Source organism: Engystomops pustulosus, chromosome 5 (genome assembly GCF_040894005.1).
Source record: "Engystomops pustulosus chromosome 5, aEngPut4.maternal, whole genome shotgun sequence".
NCBI classification, from domain to species: domain Eukaryota; kingdom Metazoa; phylum Chordata; class Amphibia; order Anura; family Leptodactylidae; genus Engystomops; species Engystomops pustulosus.
In genome coordinates, this window is record NC_092415.1 from 52,082,856 (window position 1) to 52,109,714 (window position 26,859).

The window sequence follows — 26,859 nt, forward strand, 5'->3', positions numbered from 1 at the left end:
TTATATATTATTTTTTAAACTCATTTCAGTGCATCAGGAAGTCTCCTAACTTAAACGCTAAACATGTTCATAGACTTCAAAAAATCCTCCATCTGCTCGTTTAAGTTGCTATTCTGCTTGAAACTAAGGAAAGAATAGCGCAGTAAACAACACAATTTCATCTTACAAGCTGTTTAAGTAATACCATAATAGACACACCCAATGTATATAATATAATTGAAGGCAATTTTTTACTTCACTTTTGACAGATATATTAGAAAGAAAGCAATCACTTTAATAGTTTTCATTGCTTTATGTCTTTTTTTTGTTTTAGATCCTTCTCAGAAGTCATCTTTTCTGAAAGCGCTGCATTATTTTATCAGTCACCTTTCCATGCATGACATTACTGCAGCACAGGCTTGCTTTAGAGCTAGTTTATTCAGTCCGCACGAAAAAGAGGAATATAATTACAGCAAGTGCACAATTATAGTCAGAATCATTGAGTTTGTCACCATGATCCTTGAAAACTGTCCGCAGGACTTTTGGAAGGTAAGCAATACGATAATGTTTTGTCAACCATTAAAGATGGTACCATTCCTAATTCTACTAAATTAAGAAATAATAGGACACTTAAATAAGCAAAGACCCAGTTTACCCAATGAATTGTGAGTGTACATGCTCTATGACTGCATAATTTAAGTCCTATTTAGACATTGATTTTAAAAACAATTACCCAAGCCATATCATTATTGGCAAGAAGTTACAAAAAAGTTAGTGCACAGTCAGTAATGTTAACTGCCAGCACGCCAGTCCTCTGTGCAGATCCATGTCTGGTACACAAAGTGTAATGAGTCCACAGGAGAATAGCATGCAAAAATGTCAAAGTTTACCAGCATTCAGTTTTATTCATTTGATAATCCAGGCTTTGTTTGTTAATATCTATCATCTCAACAGTACATTACATAGTATAACAAAACACCTATTTTACTACCCATAAAATTTGTATAATAAGTGATTAAAAGGTCAAACATGTCTCAAAGTATAAATGAAAAGTCACCTGGGGTGGCAAAAATTACCACTTATGTCGCTATATATGCTGAAGTTTGAAAAAGCTTTAGGTTACTAAAGGCTATTAGTACAGAATTAGCACAGAATTTAAAATTTTGACACTAGAAAGTACAATTTATCCCGCAGGTAACAAGCCATCACATGGGAAAAATAAATGGCTTCCATGAAGAATGGAAATACAAAAAAGTTTTTATGAATTGATAATAATGCAATAATGCAATTTTTTTGTTCGCTCTCCTAGAACCTTGAGAATGAAATTCTGAATAATTTCCTGTGGAACTTAATTGCACTCACTATATGTGATCCATCAAGTATAGGATTCAATACAGCAGATGTGCAAGTGATGAAGAACCTTCCAGATGTCTGTGTAAAGTTACTTAAAGCAATAGCAAAATCGCCCTACAAAAGAACCATGGAAATGTGTCTACAGAAATATATTACCATGGAACGGTAAACAATTGTCGACAGTAAATTTATTCCTTTTTTTTTAACTACAAAGTAAAATTTTACTGAAATTGTTATGTTATTGCAGTTTTTAACTGTCATGTTATATTTTATCCTCTCCATGGGCAGGATTGAAGAACTTTGTGCTGTTGATTTGTATGATCCAGAGATCAGAAATCAATCTATTAAGTTGGGCACAACGCTGTCTGCTTGTAACCAGCTTTACAGGGCACAGTTGTTGAATTCCACTCTACTAGGACAGGTAAGGAACCTATGCAAAGATCCCATCCTGTATGAATGAAGTTACTTTACTGGCAGCCTGCTAATAAGCTGCAATACTGTGTCTCTGAACAATGAAATAATACTACAAATAAATGTTCTAAGCTTGTTACAACTATTGTAAACAGTGTGCCGTTCACACTTTAATTCCACTAGAATTAAAGCATGAAACATTTTATTCCTCTGTCTTAGTTTTATGTGTCTGCTCGTCATGCTTTGAGTTGAAGCGATCGATTCTAGTTGTTGTTTTTTTTCCTCTTGAACTTTATACACTTCTGTATCAGTAACACATATATTTTCGTGTTAAGGACATTGATCGTGGATTTGCTGTTGGTTCCAAACTCCTTTCAGTGGTTTATAAAGGTATTTCTGCCGGAGATGATAGAAAGTCTTTGCCATCTTTAGACGTCAGCGGTAAACGTCTTGCCGAAGGCATTTTGCTATTGTCTTTTAATTTTGGTCTACAGGTAATTATTTTTCCTTAATTTCCTACTTTCTACGAATGTCAGTAAATGTGTGTTGTAGTGAAGGCAGGTTATCCTCAATCCACATTAGGGATAATTAGCTCATCGGTTTGGGTTTGACTACAGAGACACCCACCAATCATGGATATGGGGTTTGAGAATGTGCACTGCTGCTCCATTCAGAGTCTATGGCGTAAGCAAAAGTGGCCAACATGTGACTACCTACTCCATTTTATGTTAAGTAAGCAGACTTTTTTAGCAGATTTCTTTCTAATGAGGAAAAAAAAAAGTCAATATACCGGTAGTTTTTTTCCCCTGACTGTATATGTTGTCATTCTGTGAATGATTACACCGGGGGAAGTCTTTCTTGAATTCCCGGTTCCATTTGTACAGCAGCCACATGCACATGGGATACTGTCTGGAGATGACTTGTAGGATTGTTGAGTGCATAATCTATAATCTGTAGCTGCAGGAAGGAGAGTAGATGTTTTGTGTCAATCATCTACAGTCAACTATATACCATCTTCACCCTGCCAAAATTGTGCCACCTGGCAGTACTGTAGAAATTGGAGTGGAGATAATCGCACAACTACTGCTGTTCCAACATGAAGTGCTCTTTGGATAGGAAATATGTGTTATTTACGCGACATCCTCTTAAACTAATATTTTTTTGTTCCGATTTGCTTGATTCATTCTGTTAATAAGGATATTGTTTTTTTAGTGTGAAGAACTTGAAAGCCGGCTGCTGAACACAGTGATTTTAACCGTTCCATTGTCTGGGAGTTCTCAGAGAAACTTCATGAATTTTTCTCATGGAGAGTATTTCTACAATTTGTTTTCTGAAACTATTAATGGTGAACTGTTGAAGAACCTGGACACAGTTGTGCCTTATCTGCTCAATTCATCTAGCAAAAATCCAAAAATGGTAACAAAAAATGGGGCATGGCCATGAAATATCACTTAGAAAATATAGAATTTCAAATTTCTTTATTGAAACTGGTAGGGATTTAATCCGTTCAGGAGGTAGCCAGAGTATTGTCTTTTTCTGAAAATTAATGTTATTGTTTGCATGATGAAAGTTATACATTTTTCCATATACTTTCTGTATAAATTCCTCATGGCTTTCTAGATCTCTGCTTGCTGTCATTCTTTAGAAATCTTCTATGTTTACTTCCAGTGGACAGAAATCTGACCATGGTCACACAGGTGCATGGCTTGCTGGAATCAAAGAATAAAAAAAGCTGTGAGATATAATAAGCCATGCACCTGTGTGATCATGGAAAATTGTATAACTTTTTATTATACAAACAATAACATTTGTTTGCTGAAATGGGAACACCCCTTTAAGGCTCAATCTCATTTTTTGTATTCTGACATGCATTGTTTTACATGGTTATAACTTTTAAACACTTTTACTTATCAAAGCGATTTTGAGGTTTTTTTTGTCACATGTTGTACTTCGTGTTAGTGGTAAATTTTGGCTGATAACTTTTGTGTTCATTTATAACACAATAACATTTCCCATACGTCTGCTTTACGTTTTCAGAATTTTTGAAATCCCTGGATAATTTATTTTGATGTCACGCGGCTTACAAAGCAAACATCGGTTTTCTGTACTTTCAAGGAGATTTCAGGATTGACTTTTTGGGTGGATTATTATTGTTTTTAATGAAATTTGAAATATATTAGAAACCCCCCCATATATCAACCCATGTCCAAATCTGTACCCTTTAATCAGAAACAGCTTGAAGATTGTTAATCCCTTGTGATCTTCATAGTAATTAAATCAGAATGGAGGTGAAATTTAGGAACGCCTGATTTTGTCAGTAATACGTTCATTTAGCCCTAAAATGTACTCGTTCACCCATTTTAAAATTTGTTATGCAATTTCTCCCTATTATGGAAACACCCCACATGTGGATGTTACTTGCTGTAGGGGCACACTGTGAGGCACAGAAGGGAAGGAAGGCCATGCATCAGCCAGTTTTGCCTTACAGGATTGAATGGTTTTTAGTTGGTTCATGGCGGACTTTATTGATGAAATTTTTCAGTTTTACTATTTTGGGGTGGCTATGCCTTATTTCTATTAAAGGGGTTATCCGGGTGTTAGAAAATACTGAGGGCCGGGCGGGGCTAGTTAAACATATTAAACATGTACTTACCTCGTCCGGCGCTGCCGATGTCCCGCGACGTGGTCAGTCTCTTTTGTGCGCTGGTTTGTATACAGGGGTGGCCGGAAGCTCCCATCCGACACCATCTCCCAGCGCTTACAACGCTGAGAGATAGAGACGGATGGGAGGAGCCGGCCACATCGCGGACCGGAAGTTCCATGTGCGCTGCTTCTGTGCCCCTGTAAACAAACAGGGGCACGGATCAAACGGACCATGGCGCGTGACATCGACGGCGCTGGAGGAGGTAAGTACAAGTTTACTATGTTTAATTAGCCCACCCCAGCCCGGCCCTCAGTAATTTTTAACAGCCAGATAACCCCTTTAATAACTTTTTTGTTTTTTTGGGAAGGGGGGGAGGGGTTATGGAAAAACCATCAATTTATTAATTGGTTTTTGCCCTTTTTTTTTTGTGTTCACCATATACCCTAACATGTTAATTTTATTCAATGATTCAGTGAGATTACCGCAATAACAAATTTCTGTATTTTTGCTTACGTTTTATTGATTTTGTACAGTTAAACAGTTAAACCTCACTTGTGGAAAAAAAAAAACTATAATTTTTGCATCACCATTTTCCAAGTAGCAGAACTCTTAGTTTTTGGTCTATATAGCTGGATGAGAGCTTGTTTTTTTGCAGGACGTGTTGTGCTTTACAACAATACCATTTTTGTATCATGTTTACATAAAAATATTCATAGTTTTTGTCGGCCTTTTAAAAAAAAATTTTTACAGTGTTCATTGTGCGGGTATAAAAATGATTTTGTTTTATTCTATGGGTTATTATGGATGTGGCTATACTACATATGTGAGGTTTGTATGGTGATTTTCACTTTATTTTATTGTATGTGTAATGTGTAACAGGGCTTTTTTACTTGTTCCACTGTGGGACATGAACAAGCAATAGTTTGCTTGTTCATTATAATACCCTGCAGTACTGATGTTCAGTGCCGCTGATGCATAGGCTGACACACTGCCTGTGAGGTCCCGGATGTAACAGGACCTTACAGGCACTTACTATGGACACCCCTGGAGTCTTAGTTCATACGCTGGGGTTACCATGGCAATGATCCGCACCAAATACCCGAACGCTGTGGGAGGAGACACTGTTCTAGCAGGGGAAATATCCTTACTATCATGTGCTGACGGCGGCATTTAAAGGGTTAACACCCGGGTTAACACCCGATTGGAGCACACTCCGGAGTTGTACCCCGTGATGCCTGATAGAGCTGAACCGGCATCATACTAGTACGTCGCTAACCACAGCAGCCCAGTGCTGCATGCAGCGCTAAGTGGTCAAGATCATAAGTTTAGACATTGACACAATGATTATGATTATTCTATATTTACACCTTGCACACACTTATCTATTATAAAGAAACTATCTCCATGCTTATAAAATTTTTTCGCTAATCAAATGATAGCAAATGTTTTTGTAATCCACTTTTAGTAGGTATTTTATGTTCTTACTTGTCTTTGTCATTGCATTTTATAATTTCCTGGAAGCTTTCAGTTACATAATATATTCCATTTTTTCAGGTCAGCTCAGTCTTGAATGGCATGCTTGACCAAAGTTTTAGGCAGCGCTCAATTCAGAAGCAGCAAGGTACAGATTTGGTGAAGGTCGTGCTTAAAAATTGGATGAAACTGGAGAGCTGGTGGGTCACAGATTCTTCTCCAGAAAGCAAGATGGCAGTCCTAACATTGCTTGCCAAAGTACTACAGGTACTGATAGCCCATTATCATCTATCAATTGTTCCCCTTCAAGATTTGTGTTGTTTTTTTTGCAAATATGTAATAAAAGTGTGGAAAATTACCATTATTATTATATTTCTCATCAGTAAACCTCTTACGGCTGATGATGCTTTTCCAACTTTTTTGCTTGCCTCCGTTCAAATCACTCAGCAGCACACAGTACCAGCTCTTTCCTGCTGCGATTTCGAGCAGATAACTGGGGGGGGGGGGATCAAGTGAAGGAGTAGGAAGTAGGGGGGAAGGAGCACTTGTCCTTTTTTTAATTAAATGTTTAAGTTCGTTATACAGCACCAAATCAATTTTAAAAAGTCTGCTTTTCACCCTGCTGGGAGCTACACACCAGCGTTAATTGCCCATTGAAGATGGTAGATTTCCTTAAATATCCCATGTAGCGTACATGGAAGCTGGGTAAAGTGTTGCAAAAAACATGTTTCTGCCACATTCTTGTGTGTATGTGGTTTTTAGAGCTCTTATTGTGCTCTTCAAATGTCATCCACTTTATACTTCGCCTCAGTACAATCTCAATGTATTATATTTTGATACATTTTTAAAAAATTTAATTTCCTTGGTTTTGCCGTATTTGACACCAGTTACTTTTCATACCTTTGTATGGTGTAATTTTTTGTTGCATAAGTTGTTTTTACTGATAACATTTTGGGAACTGTACGACCTTTTGATTACTTGTTATTAAAATATTTATGTGTTGCAAAGTGGCGATAAAGTGGCGATTTTGACATTTGGGCGTTATTTTTCAAATACCGGGAAAAATAGTTTTTCAATGTTTTAATAGAGCAGACATTTTTAGATGCAGTGAAATTTTTGTTTATTTTTATTTGAGGAAAATTGATTTTAATTTTTAGATTTTCGTTTATTAATTATTCCATGATAGAACTTTGTGCTAATAGCATAACATATCCACAGCCTTAGTGACTCTTCCCTGCACTATATTGTCCACTTTCAGTATCACAGTGTACTGAAATTCTGAAGCGTCTCATAATGTGCTTTGTTGTTTTTTTTCAGATTGACTCTTCTGTGTCTTTTGATACAAACCACCCAGCATTTAATGAAGTTTTTAGGACCTACTTAAGCATTCTCACAGATCAGAAGCTTGGACTAAATTTGAAAGTAGGTTGAACAAAATGTGCTCACTCAGTTCAGGCTTTTTTTTTTTTTTTTTTTCCAAACTTGCATTGTTTATAACAACCAGGTATTGTTGCATGCTTTGCTGATCATTTTAGGACAGAGATCATCCTAGATGGAAGGATTTTCAGGATTTGTAACATGAATGTGGTCTCTCTTGACTGCAGTTTTCATAGAAACTAAAAAGATATTTGTTCCCACGGCGGCTGCTAGAGGAGTCTAGCAATAGCATTGCATTATCCTCTGCTATTAGCATGCTTGGTTCTGCTGAGATACAATGAGCAGAGGCCACACACACGTACAAGCCATGAAATAATCGCAATTCCTTGAAATTGTGATTATTTCCACCTTTATAGCACTTTCACATCAAGTGGGCATATGCAGAGGGATGGGGACTGTGTACTTAGTTGGTAAGTGTGACATATAACAATATATTATTTACAAAAGAGAAATAACAGAGTAAGGTCATATAAAATGTTTCAAAAACACTTTATTATAAAAGTGGTCCATACTTACATCATTCCAAATGCAGTAAAGTCAGGCAAACTAAGACAATGGGAACTTACCTTATTATCTGCCTGTTATAATCTTTTGACACTTGTAGAGCATATGACCGTTTCCCATATTTTTCTGTACAGAATTAAGCTGATCATACAAATTAAATAATTAGTGGTAAAAGTGTATTTGGTTTAAAGCAATCTCTACTGACTTTAAAGGACATCTACCATCAGGATCACGGAATGTAAACCAAGTACACTGATATACTGGGGGGTGCCCTCTATTACAGGACCTGCTCTTCTTTAAGCTTCTCATGCTCTTGTTTTTAAGAAAAAAAAGGCTTTAAAATTATTCAAATGAGCATGAGGCGCTCCAGGCTTTTTTTTAAACCATATAAAGCCAGGAGCCCCTTAGGCTCATTTGCATAACAGAGAATAAGCAGCTAAAAGGAGCACAGATCCTGCCAGAGGGGGCACACACTAGTATGTTTGGTTTACAATCCTTGATCCTGGTAGTAAATGTTCTTTAAGCATTAGGATCTAATTATGAAATCCAGCATGCCTGACTATTCTTCACCTGACCCCTGCTTTCAGGGGACAATATGAAGACCCTTTATTCTTATGACCATCAGCCGATTTTGCCAGTGTTTAGCAAAGTTTAGGATTAAACTTACTCTGATCTTGAATTGGCCTTTTATGTTTTCATTTATTCTTACATTATCATAGTCTTGTATTGTTGCGTTGGGATCAGAATTTTTATCGTATTGTTTATTTTTTAGAGCCAGGCTATCATCATACTTCCATTCTTCACCAATCTAAAAGAAGAAAGATTGAGCGAGTTAAAAAATACCCTCGATCAGTTTGTTGCTTTCAACTTCCCAATGAAATCTGATGAATTTCCAAAAGGAACCTTAAAGTTCAATAATTATGTGGACTGTATCAAAAAGGTAAGTAGTGGTCAATTAAGATGTTATTTATATGGGCAGAATATTCATTTTAAATATTTCATTTTATGTTACCTAATGAGCAATACTGTATTTGTTATGTTCATAGTTATGCATACATCTTTGATGAGATGGTGTCATTTACCATTATAAAAACAATAACTTTCCTGGACCTAAGAATTGAGCAATCTTCAGTTTTGTCTTCAAGCTTCTTTTCTGAAGGAGAATCCTCCCCTTATTTAAGCAATTTACAAAATTAGCTGAGATCCTTGATACAAGGTAGCATTTGGTTCATATTGCAGAATTGTCCCAATGAGAAGAAATAAGACCATTAGCAATCAGTAGGTAAATGCCTGTTCTATTAAATAAATTACTTCCAGACAAAAGAATATTTCCAACTTGAAGAAATTTAATTATAGGAAACCTACCATCTCTGATCTACCTATTATGGTAGATCTGGGGCAGGTTCCTCTAATATATGCCATAGGAACCCTTTTTAGGGCTAATCCTTCAGTGCTCGATAAGTGTGTAAATCTTTTATTTCCCTAATATGCAAATTAGTTAGAGGCTACTGGGGTCTGGAGTAGCCGGAGCTGAAACTACAAGCCGCGGATACTCCACGCCCTGCAGCATCTTTCGATCCTCCTACCCTTAGATCTTCTCCTGTGAGTTGCCCGCACTCGCCCCCGCCCTGCATATTATACTATGTATGCAGAGCCGGCAGCTGAACATACTCTGCTCCGAAGATGGAGCTACTGCACATGCGCAATAGCTCTGGCTTTGAAACCCAGCACACGCAGCTGTCAGCTCAAGCGTGGATGAGTGTGTGCAGCTACCAGGAGCTGCACACAGAAGATATAGTAGGAGGATCAGAGAGGCTACTGGGCGTGGAGTAGTCGGACCTTGTAGCTTCAGCTGTGGCTACTCCACGCCCCAGTAGCCTCTTTCACAAATTTCCATATAAGGGCAATAAAAGAGTAACAAACTTATCGGGCACTGAAGGATTAGATCTAAAAAGGGCTCCAATGGCATTTATTAGAGGAACCTGCCACCGGATCTACCTTAATAGGTACATCCAAGATGGTAGGTTTCCTTTAAATTGCTACTACTATCCACAGTAAGGCTACATTCACACAGCCGTATGGGGGACATATATATGGCCAACGTATACATTCGCCGTATATATACGGCCCCCATAGACAGCAATCGGCGCATGCGCCGTACGGGAGCGGTACGGTGCAGCACCGTTCCGTAGCCGGGGAAAAGAAAGGACATGTCCTATCTTTTTCTGTAATATGGCGCAGTTCGTCATACATCGCTATGGAGAGGGATGGGAGGGAGCACTCCTCCTCTCCCGGGCGCCGACATGTGCCCCCCGTGCTACGATATGGCGGGCACAACGATGTGTGAATGTAGCCTAACACAGACAGGGTATGTAAATGAATATGAAGAATAAGAGAGCATTGCGTGGTCTAACAATGTGCTTGTTCAATGACTTTATGTTGACTCAAGCCTCATAATAATGTGTGATTTTTTTCTTCTAGTTTTTAGATGCGTTGGAACTGTCTCAAAGTCCAATGTTGCTACAGCTTATGGCAGAAATTCTTTGCAGGGACAGTAAACATTTTATGGAAGATTTATTTCAGATCACCTTCAAGAAAGTTATTAAAAGGTAGAAAAAACACAACCACCTTCAAAACATTATTCAAGAGTTGTCTAGAAGGGATGTTTTTCACAAAGTATGTGACCAATATGTATATATCTGTGGAATTCTGCTCTGGTTAAGAGGGCAGTCTTCTGAAATATGTAATCTTTATTAGAGTGTTCTCTCTTCTGTATATCTATGTGACTGGACTTGTAGTTGTAACAAGTCTTGTTATTCTTCACATTCTATATGCACATTTTTGTTTGTTTTTGAATTATTGAAACTTGTTTTACTTTTGTCTCTTTTGCATAGGAGTACCTGGGATAAACAAGTTATTTTAATGGAAACACTACACAACATGTTTAAGAGTGAAGATCTTCTTTCAAATACAACTCGGCAGTCTCTAGTTGATCACTGTCTACTGACTCTCTTGTGGAACTGCAGTTCTGAAGCTTTAGAAGATTTTTTTAGTAAAACCATTGTTATTTTGATGGATGTTCTCAAGAGCAGATTCACAAAGGTATCCATTTACAGTACATGTGTATTTATGTGTGATGTGATGTTTTACAAAAAACATAGACAATACTCGTAAACACTGCACATGTGTAGTGCATTATAGAATGCTTCACATTTAACAGTCAGTAGTAAACTGCCCTCACTTCCCATGATCCTTTTGTGTTCTCTCATAAAATAACTTAGAAGCAAATTAGTTGTGTTCCCTTTAAGGAAAACCACTGAGCTCAGCATGGTCTGTACATAAAGGACTATATAGTGAACCATTGTGAACCATTTTCGGGGCTAAAATGGCTTGCACAGGTATTTAATATGTGTGCCGTTGAACGGTCCAACTGATTCGGACTGAGCGCGGTATTTTACTTTCAAATTGTGTTGCAAGCCCATGTCGTGGTGCGGTGCATTAGTCGAACAATGAACTTTCTGTGATCTCCGGTGATCCTATAAGTAAATGAGCCCCATTGTTGATACTAGTGGTCAGAGTCTCAGAGGTTAAGTCCCTAAATTTTGGGTAGTAACAATCTTTACTTAATGGTACTATGCAAGTCAGCTGTTTCTGTCTATCCTAGAAACTACTCATTAGTTTGACGTGATCTTGAATGTCACTTTGCAAAAAAGAAGAATTAGTGATTCAAGTCCACAGGTCTGCATACTTATTTTACATTTTTCTCTTCTTTTTTCAGACATCAGAATCCGTATTTGACACTCAGCTAACTAAGAAAATTGGCTATTACAAAATGCTGGAAGTTCTTTTTTCACGTCTTTCTAAAGATGCAATTCAGTCCAAAGAATCCAGAATAAACCATGCATTTGAAGGATTAGTCAATATTGAAGGAAAACTGCTTACTAAGACATTGATAAAGTGAGTGGGTGTATTTTTATTTCTGCACTTTTTTAGTATAACAGTGCACTTTTAATCTATGTATAGCTATATTAAAGCAATTAAAGATTTTTTTCCTATAATTTATATCGTTCCCCTTTCCACAAAGAATAAATGTCTGACCATGAGGGACTAGTACTGTGATGCCAAATTAGTAACTGTGCTCCATTGACTTCAATTGAACTTAAAGGAAATCTACAATGAAAATTAAGCATGATAAACCAGGGGCACTTACTGTGGTAATCTACTTGTTATCCATGGCCTTCTTTCTTCTAAAATCAGATTAGAAATTATGCTAATGAGCCAAAAGGGTTTTTGGGGGCATTTCTCAAGCATTATAGGCTTTATAGGCTTTAACACTGTACAGGAACATGTCTTGTACCCTGCTCTGTCGGCACTTCCACCTTCCTTTGCCTGCTACAATCTCACTGCAGATAGGAAATTTTAGCATGCAGTGGTTACGGGGGAAGTGCTTCCACCCAATATAACAGCTTTTGAAGCTACAGCATGGAGGTGCTCTGTTTACTCCCCCTCCCCATAGCACTTTTTACTCTTTAGCATAAACTTAAAAGCTTATTTTAGAAGGAAGGAGGGCATGGACAACAAATATAAGAAGATAACCAGAGTCACAGTGTCTGGATCTATGAGTTAGTGTCATTGAGTAAGTGTCATGATAGATTTTCATGGTAGATTTCCTAAAAGTACCATTGAAGTCATTGGAGCACAGTTGCTAAATTGGCATCACAGTACAGACATTTATTCTTTGTGGATAGGGGAGGAATAGTACCACAGTCACAGTGCCTAGATCTATGTTCCTGGTTTATTATGCTTGAATTTGATGGTAGATTTACTGTAAGTTTTTTTTCAAAGGGCAGCTAAAGGGGATTTGTGGTCACCTGTTTTGCTGATCATTTTCTGGAACCCTTCATATAAAACCCCTCTAACTCCTTAACGCCGAAGCCACTTTTGACCTTCCTGACACGGCCTATTTTTTCAAATCTGCCCTGTGTCACTACAAGTGGATATAACTTCGGAACGCTTTAACATATCCAAGTGATTTTGAAATTGTTTCCTCGTGACACATTGTACTCCATGTTAGTTAAAAAATGTTAAAAAATGAGAAAATCAGATATTTGGTAAAAAATTTGGAAAAATACAAAATTTTTGAAATTCTACTTTTTCCACACATGAGTCATAACAGCAAAAAACGTAATAACTAACATTCACCGAACGTCAGGTGAAATTTTTCACATTTTCATAAAAAAAGCAAAATCCTGCTATTGAGGGACCTGCTCAGGTTTGAAGTCACTTTGAAAGGCCTAAATAAAATTAAAACCCCATAAATTACTCCATTGTAGAAACTAAACCCCTCAATGTACGTAAAACAACTTTAATGAAGTTTTTTAACCCTTTAATTGGTTTACAGGGGTTAAAACTAAATCTGAGGCATTTTCGAAATTAAATTTTTTTTGGCTAAATGAATGTGTTTTTCATGAAATGTACAAATTCTCAGTGGATAAAATACCAAAACGCTCCACAAATTTGATACCCAATCTCTCCAGAGTATAACAATACCCCATATGTGGTGGTAACCTGCTGTATGGGCACACGCCAGGGCATGGAGGGGAAGCTGCGCCATTCAGAGCAGATTATGCATTGTCACTTTTTATTGGATATACAATCTTTATTTTTTTGGCAATTTGGACATATAAGGGCTTATTTTTTGCAACATGAGATGCACTTTACAAATACAGGCAGTCCCCGGGTTACATACAAGATAGGGTCTGGAGGTTTGTTCTTAAGTTGAATTTGTATGTAAGTCGAAACTGTATATTTTATAATTGAAGTTCTAGACAAATTTTTTTCTTTTGTCCCAGTGATAATTGGTGTTTCAAAATTTTTGCTGTAATTGGACCAAGAATTTTCCATAAAGCTTCATTACAGACATCTTACAGCTGATCATTGCAGTCTGGGACTATAGTAAAGCATCCAGAGAGCTTCACCAGAGGTCACAGTGGGCAGAGGGGTCCGTCTGTAACTATGGGTTGTCTGTAAGTCGGGTGTCCTTAAGTAGGGGACCGCCTGTACTTAATTTTAGTGTAGCTTTTTGATGAGATTTTATTAACTCTTTAATGTATGGAGGAAAAGAAAATTGTCAATTTTGTGTTTCTTTTTTGTATATTTTGGGGGTCGTACACTAAAAATACTATAATAAAAATCTCATTTGCATCGCCACCTTTTTGGAGATATAATTTTAATATTTTTTGGTTGACAAAGCTGGCTTAAGGCTTATTTTTTACGTGTTGAGTTGTCCTTTTCAGTGGTACCATTTTGGTGCACATAACTTTTTTTTGATCACTATTTGGCACATTTTTGTTTTTACGGTGAACGGGTCGAATAATGTTTCTGACTTATTGTACAGATTGTTACGGACGTGGCGATGCCAAATATGTGTGTGTGTGTTTTTTGGGGGGGGGGGGAGGGGGTGATTTATTAGATGCGTATAGGGAATGTTTGTGTTTAGGGGACTTTAACTTTATTTAATTCTTTTTATTAAAAAGTGTGTTTATTTAGTGTTTTTAACTTTTTTATCTTTACTTTTACAGGTTTGCTTGATCAAGTGATCCACTGATCGCTTGTTCAAGCTATTCTTCACCTAATACAGTGTAATACAGATGTATTACACTGTATTATGTGACACACTGAGCATACTTCTTCGCCTAATACAGTGTAATACAGATGTATTACACTGTATTATGTGACACACTGAGCACTGGCAGTCCCAGGGCTGCGATCGGAGCCACGGACCTCTCCCGCGGTAAGCGGTATTAGAGGCGGGTGTCGGCTATAATATGTAGCCGACACCCGCAGCTTCTGGCGCCGGCTCCGTTCAGGAGCCGGTGACAGAAGTTTGACGTACTATTACTGCATATTGCGGGAAAGCACCTCCTGCCATGCAGTAATAGTACGTCAAATGTCGGGAAGTGGTTAAAGGACCTCAACCATCAGTTTACTGATGGTAGCGTTCCTCAGGCCTTCTTTTATCATAACTCTATATGTCACTATATGCCCTATGGTCAAAATTAACTAAACAGGCTGACTAACAATCTCAGGACTCGCTCCCAAAATAGTCCAGGAGTGGGCGCAAGGCTCTGCGTTTAGCCAAAGTGGTGTGGGATACGTTTGCAAGCAGTTGCACATTAGCGGAGACTGCCTGTAATTCAGATTTATAAGCAGAATCTAGCCTTGATATGTACCCCACTATACCCTCTTTAGTCAAGTGACTGTCATTATAGTTATAAGATGGTGCAGTTCACAGCGTACTCAATCCAGACGGAGGGCTTGGTCTGCGGCATTACATTCTATATCTGTCATGCTTATTTATTATTTTTTATAAGGCAAATAATCTGCCGAACTGAAGTTTGTTTACTGTATGTGCAGGTCATGTTATGATGCTTATACAGAGAACATGTCAGGGGAGACTCAACTACTGGAGAAGAGGAGACTGTATCATTGTGCTGCCTACACCTGTGCTATAGCTGTTTGCTCTTGCACTTTTACGGAGAGTAAATTCTTTCAGACGTTCCTGTTCTCAGAAAAGAAAGAAAAGGTAATTGATGCGAATGTCAATGACAAACGATGGGTTCATGGGCTTTTAATGCACTGAATTATGAAAACTATTGACATGTATAGTTAGATGCATGCTATATTTATGCTGGATAACCGTTTCCTTTCTGAAACTTTCCTAGTGATTGAGCAGTTCTGTTAACCCCATATGGCTATATACATCTTGTTTGCACACAATTCTCGTGTCATATTAAACAGGAGAGTATCCCCTTTCATATGATATCTGGATTGTGTATGAACGCTTCACAGAACCGGAGATGGTTATTTGCAAGGTGTCCGATTGTAACTTGAAGAGTGGATATCTCCAGTTCTGTGAAGCATCCATACACAATGGATACATCATATTAAAGGGATTCTTCCGTTTAAAGGAAATCTACCGATAGGATTAAGGATTTTAAACACCGCACACTTACATGCTGATGCTTGCCCTATCTGGCATGATCTTCTGTTCGTTTAGCTTTATATGCCCTTGTTCTTACAAAAAATGGCTTTATGCAAATGAGCCTTAGGAGTTCGAGGCTGCGTAGATGTTAATGGATACTGGGGGCAGGCACTGGCTTAAATACAAGGGGGCAGGCACTAGCTATATATTTGGGGGCAGGCACTGGCTACAATCTGGGGCAGGGGGCTGATGGCTATATAAAAGGGGGGGTGAGGGGGCTGTTGGCTATATACAAGTGGGGCAGGAAATGGCTATATACAAGGAGAAGGGGGTTGCTGGCTATATACAAGGAGAAGGGGGTTGCTGGCTATATACTAGGGGAGGCTGTGACCAATGCATTTCCCACCCTAGGCTTATACGCAAGTCAATAGGTTTTTTGTGTTAAAATTAGGTGCTTCAGCTTATGCTTGATTATATATGGTACAGGGAAAGTTCCCGACCAGGCAGGACTCCTAGTGCAACTGGGGAAGTGAATAAATTAAATTAACTCTATATTGCTATATATCGTGATGTATTGAGTTATAATACCGAAGTTAGGTGTTCTTCTTTACTGACATAGGGGTATGTCATGAATATCGGATATATTTTTCTTTGTTACTTTCTAGAATATCTTCATACTTGAAAATCTAGTAGATCTTAAGCGGCTGTATTCCTTTCCCATAGAAGTTGAGGTAAGATCATTGATTCATTTAATCTATTTATTTTTCTAAAGCTATTTCTCTACATACATTTAAAAGATTTTCTGTGTTACTGACATTTTTATATATGTAATTCAGCAATAACACTTTTGAAACAAATATGGCTATTTTATTCACTTGTAATATTTAGTACAAAATTTGATTTCCACCCCCACCCCCCAAACAGATAACGTTGTTTTGAGTAAAATTTATATAGTAACTTGCTAGTTATTTAGGTTAAAAAATATTCCTCCATAGAACACGACATACAACATTTTATATCAAGGAGATGTCTACTTTAAAAGTTTAAACTTTCCTGCTGCTGTTATTAGTGTCAACTGCTTTAGACTGTCACGTGTACAGTTTTAAATAGGCAGAATTGATACAGATGTTTTACACTATTCTAGGATTTTGACGCTAAACCTATTGAATGCAGCCACACATAGGAATAATCTAACACGCACACATACTGTATCAAACCACCTCCTTTTATGTGGCCAACCAGTTCTGCAGTATGTAATAACTTGATTCAGCCTTTAGATGTAGTACCACAAAAGCCAATGCTGGGCTTTTTTGGAGCTCTGGCTCCCAGCCCCACAATTGCCTTAACATTTCAAGTTGCCCTGCTATCCTTAGAGAGAACCTGATGCCCACATCTAGGCCCCCAAACTGCAGGTCCTACCTTATTCACTGTTGTGACCTGCAATACATGATGACATGGAGAGTCAGTGTCTCCTGTATTTTATAAAATAAACCCCTGTATTTTGCTGAATGCTAATGCTATGAAGTGAGTCAGGCTGGCACACACCATCCTTCTTCCTCCTCCTCTAAACACGCCTCCTGTATCTTACAACCACACCTTACTCACCCCAAGTATGCCATTTACTAAGAGTTCTCCCTCTGCATGGCAAGCATAGCAGAGTCCAGGCTGTGTACAACACCCTGGTCTGCTGCTTCTTCTCAATCCATTAATACTATTGGACTTATATCCTACCCTGAGAAAGGGATGTTGCTCTATCCCTGCCCTGCCCTTGGAGAAGAATGAATTACTGCACAATGTGCAAAATCTAAATGAGCTTTCAGGAGCCACAACATAGTAAGGGGTGTGGTTTTAAGATACAGTAGGTGTGTTCATTACAGGAAGGTAGAAGGAGGGGGCGTGCTGGCCTGACTCACTCTGACTCATTTCATAGCATTAGCATGTGCCTTTAGCCCCTGTTTTACTGCTGTATACTAATTGCGCTTATACCTTGTTTTTGTGATTATATTTGTGCCAGACAATAACAAAAAAAATTGATTCGGATTTATAGGTGCCAATGGAAAGAAAGAAAAAGTATCTAGCTATACGCAAGGAAGTAAGAGAGGCAGCAAATGATGATCCAGGTAAATGTAAACACCTGGGCAAATTAGAAACCTGAGCAAATTAGAAAGTACAATGAGTTGACATCAAAGCCTCTCTACCATTGATGTTCAGCCTTCGTTATACACATTGAGGTAATTAAAAAAAAAAATGTTCATCAAAGACACTTATTGGAAAAAGCAGATAACAGCACATATTCACTTCCAGAGACAGCTGGAGAGTCCAGTAATATACATCTGTTATTATTAGACTTGTGAACAGAGTTATTACTAATAGTGGAAAACGCTAACAATGTTTTAGGCTAACAAGGTGTTAAATTCTCTTGTGAAATGGTAATCTGTATTTATCTATCATCATTTGTAATAAGACTGTTATTTTTATTTTGCCTTCCATTAAAGATGAGCCTCAGTATTTATCGTCACAGTCTTATATGGCAGATAGCAGTCTGAGTGAAGAAATGAGTCAGTTTGATTTCTCAACCGGAGTCCAGAGTTTTTCGTATAGCTCCCAGGACCCGGGGAGGTCTCAGAAGAGCAGAAGAATAAAGGTGAGGCAATGAATTGTTTTGGCATTAATGTAATCATATTTTATAGTCACTATTTTTTGTAAAGTAAAGGATTTAATTTTCTCCAATATTGAATACTTTAAAACAAAAACAATCCAAATATATGATGTTATTGATGCATGGTGACTTTACGCTGGTAAGGTACATAATACAACCGTGGAATGCAGGGGGGGGGATACAAACAGTGGGCGAACTTCTACAAAACTCAGAGCCCAGGTGTCTCACACAACAGGAACTCACAACCCAGTACTCCCTAACAGGATGTGTTACTTTCACATACCACCAACTACATCATTTTCTATCCACACGAGTCAGGGATATCACAAGAGAAGCCTCTGAAACCTCATTCACATCATTGCTACGGACCGGCCAAAGTATGTGAACCCTGTCTACCTTATATTGGGATATAAAAAAAACCCTTATTAAATAAAACATCACAGCAAGTGAGCAGTTGCTGGGCCCCCAAATTCTCTGATAGAGAAATCACTGACAGCATTCTTAAAGGGTGGGAGAAGGTTAGGGCATGTGTCCTTAGTGAACATTGGAGAGAGACCTTATTCAGAATTATACACCACGTGGACAATGGGTTTAACCTGCCTAGTAAACCTGCACATCCAGAGAGAATAATCGCCTGCCCTAAATGCAACGCACCGCGCACAGACTTGAGGCATGATCTCTGGCAATGTGAGCGCATACAAGCGTTTTTGGGAATCAATTAAAAAAAACAACACATTTTCAGGTCCTGGAGAGTAGAGTTGCTGCTAGACCCTGTGCTTATAATTTTTAATGCAGAAGATGGGGATGAGACACAAGGTGATTCACCCCCAAAGCGACTCGATCTGCATGCATTCCTTCCGGTTTATCATGATAAACTGGATTTCCCCAGATATTCCAACTTTAGCAGAAGTAAACACACAAATGCGTTTCTTGGTCAAAATGGACAGGCTGGAAATATGTCAAAAAGAAAAACAGGCTAGGATCTTCTTTCGCAAATGGGGTGCATATATCACATCACATATGGACAGAGCAGAAATAGTAGAGCTGGTACAACCCTTCCGTGGTACAACAATGCATTCCTAAAGGGCACCCTAGGAGCGCTGCAATTGTAATCTCACAGGACCGGCCCACTGACTACCCTTCCTGGCTTGAAACGCCAAACATTCCAGTAGACACCTCCCCCCCCCATCCCCTCTTTACCTTAACAGAGCAATATTTTCAAATTACACCTTTCAAAGTTTTACTGAATCAGAACATTTTATTTTAAAAGAAATGAAAATATATCATGGTGCAGCATACCTCATGTCACAACTGCCATGAAAGCGTGTACATTGTATTTGTTACTTACTTTGTAATGTTTTACCAAAAAAAAAAAAAAAAAAAAAACAACAACAAATTAACACTTTCATAAATGAAAATGTTATTAATTTCTGGTGAACAATATCTTATAATTCCACATTCTAATGACAGGAGCGCAGCCCTCAAGTCCAGACACCAGCAGATGTAATGGAGTTTGAAATGGATGAACTGAATCAGCATGAATGCATGGCGCCTTTTACTGGCGTTATCAAACACATGCAGCACAATGAGATAACGCCCAAAGTAGAAGAGGTATGGATGGAGGCTTGTTTTAAGAAGTATGAGGCCTTGTGTGACAAAATGGACTGTGTTCCCCTAGGAAGTACCGTAATCTTTAATTTATTTGATAAATAGGTAAATAGGTAAAAAGGAATCTCTGGAAATACACACTTCTCGTTTTTGAACATGATGCCACTTCACTGAACTACATTTATATCATTCTATCATTTCTTTTTTTTATTTGTATTAAGGGTAACGTGCCGCAAGAGCTACCTCCATGGATGGCCTTTCTACATGCTAAACTCAGCAATCCCTCCACACCATTGAACATACGCCTTTTCGTTTCCAAACTTGTTGTTAACTCTGAAGAAGTAAGTTTTAAGGCATCTTTTATGTCATTTCAACCATGTCACATGAACAGTTGTTTGTGATACTATCATGGTTGTCAATTTCAAAGTGATACTTCACTTTGGTAAATCAAATTACCCCAACTACTGCAATGATCTAAGAGGAAATATGGGACTCCCTGTACAATCGTCAGATGGGTTGGGTTGCATCGGGTGTGTGCATGGTCTCTGGGGAAGTAAACAGCCGAATACAATTTCAATACTAAACTTTAACAGCATGTCCAGATCACTGGAGAGTATAGTGAGCCAAATGGCGTGAACTGCTGCTAAGCACAGTATAGAACAGTTTGCTTCTTCAAAGTCTTGAAAATGTGTCACGCAACTGATGTAATTTTCTATCCTTGTTACCAAGTACATTATTACACTACATCAAGATAAAGCACTCCAAAATAGTAGAAATATGCTTTTCTGTATTGACCCATCCTGGAAATTCTGCTTTAACCAAAGGAAAACCACAGAAAAACACTTTACAACCTGATCCTGATTTGTCCATCAAGTAAAATGCTTGGCTAGGTAAACTTCATTATGTAAATAACAAAGAATTTGAATACACAAGATATTAATTTTCTTTTGCATGATTAATATTTTATTTTGCTATTTATACATGTGAAATATGAGTTTGTATGACAGTGTTTTTCTTTGTGAAATGTAAATATGTTAGTAGGACCAATCCCCGCCCCCCACTTTTTTTTGTATTTTAGGTTTTCCGTCCATATGCAAAATTTTGGATTGGACCCATTTTACAGCTGATTGTGTCCGGAAATAATGGGGGAACAGGCATTCACTACTTGGTTGTAGAGACTGTTGTGACACTGCTTTCTTGGTCAAGTGTTGCTACACCACATGTAGGTTGAAATTGAGGTTTTAAAATAATGAAAATAATCATAATTGCAAAAGTCATTTAATGCTAAGGAAGATTATTAAATGCAACTATATATTTATTTTTTTCCTGTAAGGGACTTGCAAAGGATGAAATCTTGGCTAACAGACTGCTTGAATTTCTGATGAGCAATTCATTTCATGAAAAGCGAGCAGTATATAGACACAATCTTGAGATCATTAAAACAGTGCTGGAGTGTTGGAAGGATTGTCTTTGTATCCCATACAGGTATGCATAGTGTTTGTGGTATGGATTTTTACCCCATTAGCTTTCCGAAAAGTATAGTCCAATAAATGTTTGAAATGATAACAATAATTATTTTGGTGCTGCTCATCTCTGGGTCCAGCGCAGGACACAGAGCAGTGCGGCACAGGGAGGAGAAAAGTTGCAGCAGTGTGGCAGGGAGCAGAAAAGCAGTGAGGAAAGGAGAGGATTTTTTTTTTTTCTGATCTGTGGTCTCCAATATTAATAATTGTCTGCTTTGGGTGTCTATATTATTATTATTATTGTCTGCTCTGGGGTCTCTGCATTATTAACATTGTCTGCTCTGTGGTCTTCACTATTACTATCAGCTCTGGGGTCTGCTCCAGTATTGTCTGCGCTGAATGCAGTATTTGGGGCCATTGAGTGGTATTGAGTGATGTACAGTGGTTGTTGGTGCATCTAGGCTGCTGGGTACTGGTGCAACCCCTTAAGGTTGAGCAATATGACAATGTACCTGTTGGACCAATAAAAGACCTGAATCCTTAGCAGAGGACTAGACAAGACATTTAAAGAATATTTCATGCACATACTGCATTCATCCAACTATACTAATCTATTTTAACCCCTTCACGCTCCGTGACGGATATATCCGCCACGGAGCTATGAAGGGTGTATGAAGAAGGCTCACGGGCTGAGCCTTCTTCATACAGAGATGGGCTTTGCTGCATATCGCAGCAAAGACCCATCGCTATCACCCGCGGTCGGTGCTTGCACCGATCGCGGGTGTTAACCTTTTCTTTGCCGCCGGCAAAGTCGCCGGCGGCACTTTAAATTTGGCGGCGCATGGGCGCCGCCATCTTACCTCCGATCGCCGCTCCCCCGAACGTCATCGGGGGGCGGCGATCGGTTGCCATGGTAACCTCGGGTCTTCGTTTGACCCGAGGATACATGGCTTCTGCATATTCATTACAATGAGCCTGTGGCTCATTGTAATGTATAGTGAGCAGAAATGCCATATACTGCAATACAGTAGTATTGCAGTATATGGCAGGAGCAATCAGACCATCTAGGGTTAATTTACACTAGATGGTCTAAGAAATAGTGGAAAAAAAAAGAAAAAAAAAAGTTTAAAAAATGTAAAAAAATAATAAAATATTAAAAGTTCAAATCACCCCCCTTTCCCTAGAACTGATATAAAATATAATAAATAGTAAAAATCACAGACACATTAGGTATCGCCGCGTCCCAAAATGCCCGATCTATCAAAATATAAAAACGGTTATTGACGGCGGTGACCTCCGGAACGGCAAATGGCGCCCAAATGTCCAAAACGCGACTTTTACACCTTTTTAGATGACATAAAAAATGTAATAAAAAATGATCCAAATGTCGCACAGTCCTAAAAATGGTAGCAATGAGAACGTCGGCTCATTTCGCAAAAAATGACCCCTCACACAGCTCCATGCGCCAAAGTATGAAAAAGTTATTCGCGTCGGAAGATGGCAAAAAATTTTTTTCCTTTTTTGTACACATTCGTTTAATTTTTGAAAATGTATTAAAACGCAATAAAACCTGTATAAATTTGGTATCACCGCGATTGTACCGAACCAAAGAATAAAGTAGAGTTGTTATTTGGAGCGCAGAGTGAAAGTCGTAAAAACTGAGCCCACAAGAACATGACGCACATGCAGTTTTTTTCAATTTTTCCACATTTGGAATTTTTTTGCGGCTTCCCACTACATGGCATGGAATAATAAATAACATCATGGGAAAGTAAAATTTGTTACGCACAAAATAAGCCCTCACACAGCTCTGTACACGGAAAAATGAAAAAGTTATGGATTTTTGAAGATGGAGAGCGAGAAATTAGCAAAAATACCCTGCGTCCTTAAGGGGTTAAAGTTGTGGAGTCTGATTTGGTCCATTTTATAAATTCTCTGACACCATCACAATGGTCACCAACTTAGACTCCACAGCCCTGGGTGCACAGTGCAGAGCTTGTTTGTTAGTATAACAGTCCTGTATACACACACAACTATTAGATAAAGTGTATGAACTTACAGAACATTGTCATCATCAAGGCTAGGGTCTTCTGGTTTATTCTTTTATAGACTTTTATTATTTGCTTACAGGAACAATTTATTTTTTTATTTTAGACTTCTTTATAAAGGTTTTTCTGGCACAGACCCCAATACAAAGGACAATTCTGTGGGGATTCAGTTACTGGGTTTGGTGGTTGCTAATAACTTCTCTCCATATGACCCAAAATGTGAAATACCATCTGATAGGTGAGTAACCTCTTTTCTTCTCATTCTCAATTAAAATGTTAAAAAATTACCATACATTTTATAGTAAGGTTTTTGCTCTTTTGTGCCCCCACTTTAATTTTTAACCCCTTAACGCTGAAGCCACTTTTCACCTTCCTGACACGGCCCATTTTTTCAAATCTGCCCTGTGTCACTATAAATGGTTATAACTTCGGAACGCTTTAACATATACAAGTGATTTTAAAATTGTTTTCTTGTGACGCTTTGTACTTCATGTTAGTTGAAAAATTTTGGTGTTATGTTTTGCATTTATTTATGAGAAAATCAGATGTTTGGTGAAAATTTGGAAAAATTCTTGATTTTCGAACTTCAAAATGTTCTACTTTTTCCATACAAAGTAATAACCGCAAAAAATTTAATAACTAACATTCACTAAATGTCTAATTTATGTGGACATGGTTTTTTAGGCATCCTCTTATTTTTGTAGGATGTTCTGGGGCTTTGAACGTTAGGTGCGATTTTTCACATTTTCATAAAAAACGCAAAATCCTGCTATTGAGGTACCTGCTCAGGTTTTAAATCACTTTGAGAGGCCTAAATAAAAGAAAACCCCATAAATTACCCCATTATAGAAACTACACCCCTCAACGTATGTAAAACAACTTTTATGAAGTTTATTAACACTTTACTTTCAAAATTGTATCCGATTTTGTTTTAACCCCTGTAAAACAATTAAACTTTTTTGGCTAAATGAATGTGTTTTTCAAAAAATTTACAAATTCTCAGTGGATAAAATACCAAAACGCTCCACAAAATTTGATACCCAATCCCTCCCGCGTATAACAATCCCCCATATGTGGTGGTAACCTGCTGTATGGGCACACGCCAGGGCATCGAAGGGAAGCTGCGCCATTCAGAGCAGATTATGCATTGTCCCTTTTTATTGGCTATACAATCTTTATTTTTTTGGTAATTTGGACATATTAGGGGCTTATTTTTTGCGACATGAGATGCACTTTACAAATAATTCATTTTCGTGGGTCATTAGCTTATTGATGAGATTTTATTAACTCTTGAATGTATGGGTGAAAAGGAAATTGTCAATTTTGGTTTACTTTTTTTTCGTATTTTTTGGGGGTCGTACACCGTACACTAAAAATACTATATTATCTTTATTCTATATGTGATTACGATTACGGTGATACCTCATTTATACAGTTTTTCATTTATTTTTACAATTTTACTGGATAAAAACTAATATAGAGGAAATCTCATTTGTTTTTGCATCGCCATCTTTTCGAAGATGTAACTTTAATATTTTTTGGTCGACAGAGCTAGTTTTGGGCTTATTTTTTACGAGTTGAGTTGTTCTTTTCAGTGGTACCATTTTGGCGCACATAACTTTTTTTGATCACTTTTTAGAACATTTTTGTGTAGAGATTTTATGAAAAATGTACATTTTTGGCGTGTTTTACGGGTTTTGTTTTTACGGTGTTCACCGAGCGGGTCCAATAATGTTTCTGAGTTATTGTACGGATTGTTACGGATGCGGCGATACAAAATATGTGGGGTTTTTTGGTGATTTTGTGTTTTTTCACTTTATTGCATGTGTATAGGGAATATTTGTGTTTAGGGGACTTTTAACTTTATTTAATTAATTCTTTTTATTAAAAAATGATTTTATGTAGTGTTTTTAACATTTTTTATTAACTTTTACAGGTTAGCTTGAACAAGTGATCCACTGTATACTACATGGGGCTGCTGTATACTACTAGGGGCTTGCTGTATACTACATGGGGCTGCTGTATACTACATGGGGCTGCTGTATACTACATGGGGCTGCTGTATACTACTAGGGGCTTGCTGTATACTACTGGGGGCTGCTGTATTCTTCTGGGGGCTGGCAGGCTGTATACTACTGGGGGCTGGCAGGCTGTATACTAGTTTTTGTTGGTAAAATTAGGGGTCTCGGCTTATACTCGGGTCGGCTTATACTCGAGTATATACGGTACACCAAAATGCAATATATCATATGGGTGACAGCCCTTTAGATGTTTTATATATTGCGTAAATTTACCATTTTAAGTCTTTGACATCGATTGTAATAATTTTTGCAAGTTTTATACAAACCATAGGCTGCACAGAAAATTTGTCAGACTTTTGTCTTGTGATCAGGGATGCTGTACAAAACCCATAAAGTAATTATCACATAAACAAGACCAAACTTGGTCCAGAACTATAAGAAATGTGATTATTTCTCTAACTTTTATCCATTTCTTTTCTTCTTTTTAGTTTTGAGCGGGGTATTCTATTCCCAAAAATTTCTAGTCCATGCAGAACAGTGCTTATTGTTATTAAATGTAAAGTTTGGTAATAATCTAACCATTCTCTGTTTAGGTATTTTCATTCACTTGCTAACAATATGACATTAACAAGATTTAAAGAAGTTTATGCTGCAGCTGCTGAAGTTCTGGGGCTTGTTCTACGAAATATTGCTGAAAAAGAGAAAGTATGTCAAGCCGTTGTTTAACACTATAGTGCTGTTTAGTAGTGTATATTGTGCCATAGTGTGTGTATTGTTAAAAACTGGTGTATTTTCTTTACTATGTTATACTTTACTATAAACTATGCTCAGCTATTAAAGCCATATCCATTGGATTATAGATGGTGGAGGTTCAACTAGTGGGATCCCTCCTTCACATTTAGCTTGAAGACTTCAATTTTATTTTTGGTCATAGTTTATAATCCTTCGTTTGAGAAGTTTTAGCCTGGTCCTTTCTTTGTCATACAATCATTGATTTCCCTTCTAAATAGTATGGTCCAATTGTTGACCTTAGGAAATGGGTGCTCATAATAACAGCAGTATGCACATATTATATAGATAATGGGGCACATTTACTTACCCGGTACCTGCGCGATCCCCCATCCGGACTGTCCGACGAGGATGAACTCTGCCGCAATTCATGAACATCATGCGCCCGATATCCTGCATGTGTCGCTCCCCCGATCAGGTCCGCCGGAGTTCACCAGTGCATGTAAGTGCATGGCTTGCGACACAAATGTAAATGTTAAATCCCGC

The 26,859-nt window shown here is 37.9% G+C and overlaps 1 protein-coding gene across 2 annotated transcripts in view; it reads left to right on the forward strand.

Annotated features, from left to right (window-relative positions):
• PRKDC (protein kinase, DNA-activated, catalytic subunit) overlaps positions 1–26,859 on the forward strand; it is a 105,111-nt gene that overhangs the window by 41,153 nt on the left and 37,099 nt on the right. For both annotated transcript variants that reach the window (XM_072151948.1, XM_072151947.1), the window contains exons 32-52: positions 314–528; positions 1,289–1,497; positions 1,621–1,753; positions 2,079–2,237; positions 2,956–3,159; positions 5,942–6,127; positions 7,178–7,282; positions 8,574–8,741; positions 10,283–10,410; positions 10,696–10,903; positions 11,580–11,758; positions 15,218–15,386; positions 16,451–16,516; positions 17,833–17,905; positions 18,281–18,429; positions 19,915–20,055; positions 20,274–20,393; positions 21,131–21,274; positions 21,386–21,537; positions 23,670–23,801; positions 26,178–26,289. In XM_072151948.1, coding sequence (XP_072008049.1) covers positions 314–528; positions 1,289–1,497; positions 1,621–1,753; positions 2,079–2,237; positions 2,956–3,159; positions 5,942–6,127; positions 7,178–7,282; positions 8,574–8,741; positions 10,283–10,410; positions 10,696–10,903; positions 11,580–11,758; positions 15,218–15,386; positions 16,451–16,516; positions 17,833–17,905; positions 18,281–18,429; positions 19,915–20,055; positions 20,274–20,393; positions 21,131–21,274; positions 21,386–21,537; positions 23,670–23,801; positions 26,178–26,289 — 3,152 coding nt within the window. The remainder of the gene's footprint in view (positions 1–313; positions 529–1,288; positions 1,498–1,620; positions 1,754–2,078; positions 2,238–2,955; positions 3,160–5,941; positions 6,128–7,177; positions 7,283–8,573; positions 8,742–10,282; positions 10,411–10,695; positions 10,904–11,579; positions 11,759–15,217; positions 15,387–16,450; positions 16,517–17,832; positions 17,906–18,280; positions 18,430–19,914; positions 20,056–20,273; positions 20,394–21,130; positions 21,275–21,385; positions 21,538–23,669; positions 23,802–26,177; positions 26,290–26,859) is intronic.